The 9,736-nt window shown below is 44.6% G+C and overlaps 1 protein-coding gene across 1 annotated transcript; it reads left to right on the top strand.

Moving 5' to 3' along the window:
• The first annotated feature begins 21 nt into the window (after positions 1-21).
• On the top strand, positions 22-8,834 carry vps45 (vacuolar protein sorting 45 homolog). Its single transcript, XM_044052508.1, has 15 exons — positions 22-267; positions 1,015-1,149; positions 1,225-1,285; positions 1,980-2,059; positions 4,810-4,878; positions 5,037-5,174; positions 5,702-5,812; positions 5,895-6,029; positions 6,122-6,235; positions 6,643-6,810; positions 6,892-7,050; positions 7,132-7,239; positions 7,354-7,475; positions 7,583-7,714; positions 8,485-8,834. The coding sequence occupies exons 1-15, from the start codon at positions 175-177 to the stop codon at positions 8,564-8,566; spliced, it is 1,707 nt and encodes a 568-aa protein (XP_043908443.1). The 5' UTR covers positions 22-174; the 3' UTR covers positions 8,567-8,834.
• Positions 8,835-9,736: the final 902 nt, after the last annotated feature.

Here is a 9,736-nt window from a genome sequence, read left to right as displayed (position 1 = left end):
GACGTAGATGCTTGTGCGTGCGTAATGACGTAGTGGACCCGGAAGTAAGTGCTTCGCTTGTTGACGCAGCTGCTGATTTTGTTTTGAGCAGGACCAGTAGTGTCCGCGGTCTGAAGCGGATTGTAGTGGACTGTAGTGGACTGTAGTGGACTGTAGAGGACTGTAGTCGCTGCCATGAACGTGACGCTCGCGGTGAAACAGTACATCTCTAAGATGGTGGAGAGCAGCGGACCCGGGATGAAGGTGCTGCTGATGGACCGAGAGACGGTGAGAATGTGGGACCAGGACCGGGTTTGGCACCGGGACCTGGACCAGGACCGTATGTAGGTCTCGCTGCTGATTACAGCTGTGGTTCTATGGTTCTCTTGGAGTAAACATGAAATGATGTCAGTGTCTCCTGTCACAGTTAAATATGAATACAGTTTATTTTTCGATTCTTCAATGTAAATAGGTGGGGCCTTCTGTCCTGACTCCACCTTTATTTTGTTTGTAAGTTTCTAAAGAATGTTTATATACATACACACAGTGTGTATGGAACCCTAACCCTGTCTCACTCTGTGTTTCTGTCCCTGTCTTTCTTTTTGTCTCTACTTCTGTCCCTGTCTCTCTCTCTCTCTCCCTCTCTCTCTCTCTCTCTGTCTCTCCTTCTGTCCCTGTGTGTTTGTCTCTGTGTGTATCCCTGTCTCTCTGTGTGTGTCTCTGTGTGCGACCCTGTCTCTCTGTGTGGGTCCCTGTCCCTGTGTGTCTCTGTGTGTTCCTGTCCCTGTATGTCTCTGTGTGTGCATCCCTGTCCCTGTGTATCTCTGTGTGCGTCCCTGTGTCTGTGTGTCCCTGTCCCTCTGTGTCGTCCTCTGTGTGTGTGTGTGTGTGTGCATCCCTGTCCCTGTATATGCGTCCCTGTCCCTGTGTGTGTGTGTGTGTGTGTGTGTGTGTGTGTGTGTGTGTGTGCGTCCCTGTCCCTCTGTGTGTGTGCGCGTCCCTGTCCCTGTGTGTGTGTGTGTGTGTGTGTCTCAGACCAGTATAGTGAGTGTGGTGTACACTCACTCAGAGATCCTACAGAAGGAGGTTTACCTGTTTGAGAGAATGGACTCTCAGAACAGAGACAGCATGAAACACCTGAAGGCCATCTGCTTCCTCAGACCCACCAAGGTACGATCACACACCTGCCACTTCCTGTGTGCAGATGACATCATCATCACAGCCCTTAATCCATGTTCTGTGCAGGAGAACGTGGAGCATCTGATCCAGGAGCTGAGGAGACCAAAGTACAGTGTCTACTTCATCTGTGAGTCACAGGCTACATGACACACGATGATGATGATCAACAAGAAACCTCCATTCAGAACCTTATAAACAAACGTTGTGTTTTAACCTTTCCTTCAGTATCAGAGTGATGTACTGATGGTTACCATGGCACCCGTGTTCTCTGAAAACAGGAAGTTATGTCTGTTCAAGATTCAAGATTCAAAGTGTTTATTGTCATATGCACAGTAAAGAAACACGTTTCCCTGTACAATGAAATTCTTACTTTGCTGTCCACTCAAAAAACACCAGCATAAAGTAGAAGTATAAATATACATAAGAAAAATATAAATATTACAAGAAACTAAAATAACATATATGCATAAAATAAGTGTAAACATATGCATATATGCAAGGAATGAGAATATTACAAAAAAAACTAACATACATATATGCATAAAATAAGTGTAAACATATGCATATAAACAAGAAATAAGAACTGTACATAAAGTGAATACTGGTTGTGCAGTTTAACAGATTTAAAGTGACATGTTTCAGGTTTTAAAGTGACGGTAACAGATTAAAGTGACAGTGTAACCAGGTGACAGGATTATTGTAGTCCTGTTCAGCTGTTGAGGATTCTGATGGCAGTGGGGTAAAAAGAGTTAATGTTGATGATTGTGAGCTTCAGAGATAACGTGTGTATTTGTGTGTGTGTGTGTGTGTGTGTGTTTCAGACTTCAGTAATGTGATCAGTAAGAGTGAGATCAAAGCTCTGGCTGAAGCTGATGAACAGGAAGTGGTGGCAGAAGTCCAGGTGAGTCTTAGGTCAAAGGTCACCAAGAACCAGCCTGAGACAAAGAGACTCTCAGTGAAAAAAACAGACGTTATCTACTTCAACAAAACAGTTTAAGTTTACGATATCTGCGCCACATGATCACGTCACGTCACGTCATCACGTCTTCATCTGCGTCACATGATCACGTCTTCATCTACGTCACGTGATCACGTCTTCGTCTGCTTCACATGATCACGTCTTCATCTACGTCACGTGATCACGTCTTTATCTGCGTCACATGATCTCGTCTTTATCTGCGTCACGTGATCACGTCTTCATCTACGTCACGTGATCACGTCTTTATCTGCATCACGTGATCACGTCTTCATCTACGTCACGTGATCACGTCTTCATCTGCATCACATGATCACGTCTTCATCTGCGTCATGTGATCACGTCTTCATCTACGTCCACGCTTTCGTCATCATCCTCGCGATCATCACATGATCCGCCTTCATCTACGCCACGCGGATCACGCCTTTATCTGCGCCATTGATCACGCTTCATCTACGCCACGGTCGCGTCTGCTTCACATGATCACGTCTTCATCTCGCCACGCGATCACATCTTTATCTCGCCACGCGATCACGTCTTTATCTGCGCCCGTCGTCTTCATCTACGCCACATGATTACGCTTTATCTGCATCACGCGGATCACGCTTCATCTACGCCCGCGATCACGTCTTCATCTGCATCACATGATCACGCCTTCATCTTCGCGCCGTGATCACGCCTTCATCCACGCCACATGATCACGCTCTCATCTACGCCACGCCTTTTATCTCGTCTCACACGATCACGCCTTCATCCCGCCACGGATCATCTTCATCCGCGCCACATGATCACGCCTCTTATCTGTGTCACATGATCACGCTTTATCTCGTCACATGATCCGCCTTCATTCACGCCCGTCTTCATTCGCCACGCGTCACATGATCACGCTCTTCATCTCACGCCACGCCACGGATCACGTCTTTATCGCGCTGATCACGCATGATCACGCCTTTATCCATCCGCGTGATACGTCTTCGTCTGCTTCACATGATCACGCTTCATACGCCACGCGTGATCACGCTCTTCATCTGCGCCACGCGATCATCACTACGGGATCACGCCTTCATCTACGCTGATTACGTCTTTATCTGCATCACGTGATCACGCTCTTCATCTCACGCCACGTGATCATCACGCTTCATACTGCATCACATCATCCGTCTTCATGCCGTCATGTGATCACGTCTTCATCGTCACGCGGATCATCTTCACGTCACGCTCTTCATCCACGCCACATGATCCGCCTTCATCTACGCCACCGGATCAGGTCTTTATCTGTGTCACATGATCACGCTTTATCTGTGTCACATGATCACGTCTTTATCTGCGTCACATGATCCGCTTCATCTCATCTCACGCTCATCGCCTTCATCTACGTCCACATCGATCACGCTTTCATCTACGCCACATCTTCATCTACGCCACGCGATCACGCCTTTTATCTGCATCACATGATCACGCCTTCATTCCACGCCACGCGATCACGCCTTTATCTGCTTCATGATCACGTTCACGCCACGGATCACGTCCGCGGATCACGCCTTTCTGCTGCTTCACGCGTGATCATCCTTGCCCGCGACTGATCATCTGGAATTTATCTTTATTGCGTCACGGATCACGTCTTTATTCGTCACGCGGATCACGCGTCATTACCGCCACATGATTACGCTTTTATTCCGTATCACGCGGTCTTCACGTCGGATCACGCTACGGATCTTCATCTGCATCACATTGATCACGCCTTCATTGTGATCCGTCTTCATCCGCGATCTGACGCGCCACGCCTTCATACGCACATGATCACGCCTTCATCTACACGTGATCAGGTCTTTATCATGATGCCTTTCTGTGTCACATGATACGCTTTATGTGTCACATGATCATCTTCATCTACGCCACGTGATCACGCTTCATCGCCACGCTTCATCACGCCACATGTCCGTCTTCACTGATCACGCTTCATCTACGTCACGCGTGATCACGCTTTATCTGCATCACATGATCCGCGTCTTCATTCACGCCACGCGGATCACGCCTTTATCTGCTTCATGTGATCACGCCTTCATCTACGCCACGGATCCGCCTTCATCTGCTTCACGTGATCACGTCTTCATTCGCGCCACGATCACGCTTCTTCATGCGCAATGATCACGTCTTCATCCGATCATCACGCATCACGCCTTCATCTGCTTCACGCCATCACGTCTTTCGGCGTCACGCGATCTCGTCTCTTTATCTGCCCGCTGATCACGTCTTTTGTCGCGTCGCGATGATCATGTCTTTATTCCGCGCCACATGATCATGTCTTTGTTCGCGCTAAGTCTTTATCTTTGCGCCACATGATCACGCTCTTTGTTCGCGCCATCACGACCCGCTTGTCATGCAAGTCTCACATTATCCGCGTCACATGATTATGTCTTTATCTGCGTCACGTCTTCATCCGCCTCACATGACCACATCTTTGTCTGCGTCATGTCTTTATCTACGTCACATGATCACGTCTTTATCTGCCTCACATGATCACGTGATGCATATCATAGATTTTATTACACAATATCTGGCAGCCATTTTGTTTCCACTGAGAGTGAACCTCTGTGTCAGGCTGACTCTCAGCAGCAGGGGGCGCTCACAGCACACTCAGTACCTTGTGTGTGTGTGTGTGTGTGTGTGTGTAGGAGTTTTATGGAGATTTCATCGCAGTGAATCCTCACCTGTTCTCTCTGAATCTTCTGGGCGTGTCCAGGGTAAGTACCATGTTTGTGTGTGTGTTACTGATGTTTGTGTGTTACTGGTGTGTTTTACTGATGTGTGTGTGTTACTGGTGTGTATGTGTGTGTTACTGATGTGTGTGTTTGTGTGTGTGTGTGTGTTTTACTTATGTGTGTGTGTGTGTGTGTTTTAGGGGCGGAGCTGGGAGCCGTCCATGTTGTCTCGTTGTACTCAGGGTTTGACGTCCGTCCTCCTCGCTCTGAAGAAATGTCCCATGATTCGTTACCAGCTGTCATCAGACATGTCCAAGCGTCTTGCTGAGAGTGTCAAGGTTTCCATGGCAACAACACACACATACAAGTCAATTCATCAGTCAAGTACTTAGTATTTGTACAGTGTAGTATTGTGGAGTACAGTGTAGTATAGTGTAGTACAGTGTTGTATAGTGTAGTACAGTGTAGTACTGTGTGGTACAGTGTAGTATTGTGTAGTACAGTGTAGTATGGTGTAGTACTGTGTAGTACTGTGTGGTACAGTGTAGTATTGTGTAGTACAGTGTAGTACTTTGTAGTACTGTTTAGTACAGTGTAGTACTGTGTAGTACAGTGTAGTTCTGTGTCGTACTGTGTAGTACAGTGTAGTACTGTGTAGTACAGTGTAGTTCTGTGTCGTACTGTGTAGTACAGTGTAGTACTGTGTAGTACAGTGTACTTCTGTGTCGTACTGTGTAGTACAGTGTAGTACTGTGTAGTACAGTGTAGTTCTGTGTCGTACTGTGTAGTACAGTGTAGTACTGTGTAGTACAGTGTACTTCTGTGTCGTACTGTGTAGTACAGTGTTTGTGCTCTTCTCTGTCAGCAAATCATAACCAAAGAGTACGAGCTGTTTGACTTCAGGAAAACTGAGGTTCCTCCTCTGCTGCTGATCCTCGACCGCAGTGATGACGCCATCACGCCGCTGCTCAACCAGGTGACCTGCACACAGGAACAGGAAGTGAGCGGTCAGATGATCATGATGATGGTGTAACTATGTGTGTGTGTGTGTTCTGTAGTGGACTTACCAGGCCATGGTCCATGAGCTTCTAGGTCTGAACAACAACAGGATCGATCTGTCCAGAGTTCCAGGGATCAGCAAAGACCTGAAAGAGGTTGTCCTGTCTGCCGACAACGACGAGTTCTACGCCAACGTGAGTCCACCACACCAGGTCCTGGTATGAGTCCTGGTCCTGGTTGTCATCCTTGTCTCAGTCCTGGTTCCGGTCTTTGTGTCCCACTCCAGAACATGTACCTGAACTTTGGAGAGATTGGCACCAACATCAAGAACCTGATGGAGGATTTTCAGAAGAAGAGGCCAAAAGGTCAACAGAAACTAGAGTCCATCTCTGACATGAAGGTCAGTTGCCCCCTGCAGGCAGAGTTCATGTAGTCATGTATTCAGGTGTTCATGTATTCAGGTACTCATGTGTTCAGGTGCTTGTGGTCATGTATTCAGGTACTCATGTGTTCATGTGTTCAGATGTTCATGTACTCATGTGTTCAGGTACTCATCTGTCCATTTACTCATGTGTTCATGAATTCATGTATTCGTGTACTCATGTATTCATGTGTTCATGTACTCATGTATTCATGTGTTCATGTGTTCATGTACTCACGTGTTCAGATGTTCATGTACTCATGTGTTCATGTGTTCATGTACTCAGGTGTTCAGGTGTTCATGTACTCATGTGTTCGGGTACTCATGTGTTCATGTGTTCATGTACCCATGTATTCAGGTACTCATGTGTTCATGTGTTCATGTAGGCGTTTGTAGATAACTACCCTCAGTTTAAGAAAATGTCGGGAACTGTTTCCAAACACGTGACGGTTGTTGGAGAACTTTCTCGCCTGGTGTCAGAGCGTCAGCTGATGGAGGTGTCGGAGGCGGAGCAAGAGTTAGCGTGTCAGAACGACCACTCCAGCGCTCAACAGGTGACATCATGGTCGTCTTCATCTTCCTGGTCTTCATGGAGGTTGTGGTTTTGATGTGCTGGTTGTGTGTGTTGTTGTCAGAGTGTTCGGCGTCTGCTGCAGAATCCTCGTCTGTCAGAGCTGGACGCTGTGCGCCTCGTCATGCTCTACGCTCTGAGGTACGAGCGCCATAGCAGCAGCATCCTGCCGTCACTGATGGACGAGCTGAGCCGAAGGGGCGTGTCCGAACGGCACCGCAAGGTAATCCTCTGAGTGGACACTCCCTTCGCGTTCTCGGACGCTCGGGCCTCTCCTGTTTAAACACCCCCGTCTCCCTGTCAGATGGTTCAGTCCGTGGTGGAGTACGGAGGGAAAAGAGTCAGAGGAAGTGACCTCATCACTCCAACAGACGCCGTCGCCATCACCAAACAGTTCTTTAAAGGACTCAAGGTACCAACAACCGGGGCAGCACAGTTACTATGATAACCACCACCTCCTCCTTAATAACTAACTAGTGTGTCTGTCTGTGTGTGTGCGTGTCTGTGTCTGTGTGGGTGTGATCAGGGTGTAGAGAACGTCTACGCTCAGCATCAGCCGCTGCTTCACGACACTCTGGATCAGCTGATCAAAGGTCGACTCAAGGACAGTCAGTTTCCTTATCTGGGAGCAAGTAGTTTGAGAGACAGGTGACACACACAGAGACTTTTTAAGTTTTTTAACTTTGATCTACAGTTGGACATTGTTGGTTTCTGATTTAAAAATGTGTATGTGTGTGTGTGTGTGTGTGTGTCAGACCTCAGGACATCATCTTGTTTGTGATTGGTGGAGCCACGTATGAAGAAGCTCTGGCTGTTTACAACATGAACCGCAGCACACCTGGAGTCCGCATCGTCCTGGGAGGAAGTTCCATCCACAACACCAAGAGGCACGTACACACACACAGAACCACACACAGACGCGCACACACACACACACACACACACACACTGCACACACGCACACACACAGACACTCTCTCTCACAAACACCCACACACACACACAATACCCACACACACACTCGGGCACATGCACACACACACAGACACTCTCTCTCTCTCTCACACACACACACACACACACGTGCACTCACACCACCTGCACACACACACACACGCGCACACACACACACACACACACACACACTCGCACACACGCTACACACAGACCTCTCTCTCACAAACACCCACACACAGGACGCACACACACACACTTTCGGGCACATGCACACACACACAGACACTCTCTCTCTCTCTCTCACACACACACACACACACACACACACACATGTTGAACATTCATGACTTGAGGGGACATTGCATTGACTTACATTCATTTCCTGGAGACTTACTCTAACCATAACCATAATTACTACTGGCCTAATCCTAATCCTGACCTCAGCTTAACCTTAAAACATATCTTCACCTTAAAATGTAGTCATTTACGTTGTGGGCACTGGATTTTTGTCCCCATAATAAAGACAAGTCCCCATAATGTGACTGTGTAAACAGGTTTAGGTCCCCACAACATTAGTAATACCTGCACACACACACACACACACACACACACACACACACACACACACTCTATCTCTCTCTCTCTCTCTCACACACACACACACACATATACCCTAACACTGTCTCTCTCTCTCTGTCAGTTTCCTGGAGGAAGTGATGTCAGCGACCACTCACAGCAGTGACAGACCAACAGGAAGTGGTCGCCATGGCAGCAGACGCTGAACACACGCACATATTTCCAGCTGTTAGTTTAAGTTTGGAGCAGATGATCAGAATATTAGGAACACCTGTGAATACTTTGCTTCATACATGAGTAAATACAATCATCCACGACTGCCCTGTGGCTAATGCTAAGCTAATGTAGGGTGTGAACTTCAGAGGTGTACCTAATAAAGTGGTCACAATTGTCACTGTTCTGTTGTTGTTGTTGTTTAGTGAAATAAATGTGTGACTGATGAGTGTCATGTGATTCACGTGATTCTTCAAAACATTTAATTCATTAATTCATTCATGGAAACCTTATAAAAGCATTTGTGTAGTTACTCGTGTTGACCAGCAGAGGGAGCTGTATGTCACACAGATACAGGAAGTGATGTCACACTGATCGTGTTTGACTTTTTTAGATTAACATCAGTGAATTTTTATTATCATTTATTATAGTGTATTATCATTTATTATAGTTTATTATCATTTGTTATAGTTTATTATAATTTATTATAGTGTATTATCATTTATTGTAATTTATTATAGTGTATTATCATTTATTATAGTTTATTGTCATTTGTTATAGTTTATTATCATTTATTATAGTGTATTATCATTTATCATAGTTTATTGTAATTATTATAGTGTATTATCATTTATCACAGTTTATTGTAATTATTAAAGTGTATTATCATTTACTATAGTTTATTATCATTTGTTATATTTTATTATCATTTATTATAGTGTATTATCATTTATCATAGTTTATTGTAATTATTATAGTGTATTATCATTTATCACAGTTTATTGTAATTATTATAGTGTATTATCATTTACTATAGTTTATTATCATTTGTTATATTTTATTATCATTTATTATAGTGTATTATCATTTATTATAATTTATTATAGTGTATTATCATTTATTGTAATTTATTATAGTGTATAATCATGTATCATATTTTATTGTAATTATTATAGTGTATTATCATTTATCATAGTTTATTGTAATTATTATAGTGTATTATCATTTACTATAGTTTATTATCATTTGTTATAGTTTATTATCATTTATTATAGTGTATTATCATTTTTATCATAATTTATTATAGTGTATTATCATTTAATGTAATTTATTATAGTGTATTATCATTTATTATAGTGTATTATCATTTATTGTAATTTATT

This window comes from Solea senegalensis, linkage group LG20, assembly GCF_019176455.1.
Source record: "Solea senegalensis isolate Sse05_10M linkage group LG20, IFAPA_SoseM_1, whole genome shotgun sequence".
NCBI classification, from domain to species: Eukaryota; Metazoa; Chordata; class Actinopteri; order Pleuronectiformes; family Soleidae; genus Solea; species Solea senegalensis.
This window is presented reverse-complemented; position numbering and strand designations above follow the sequence as displayed.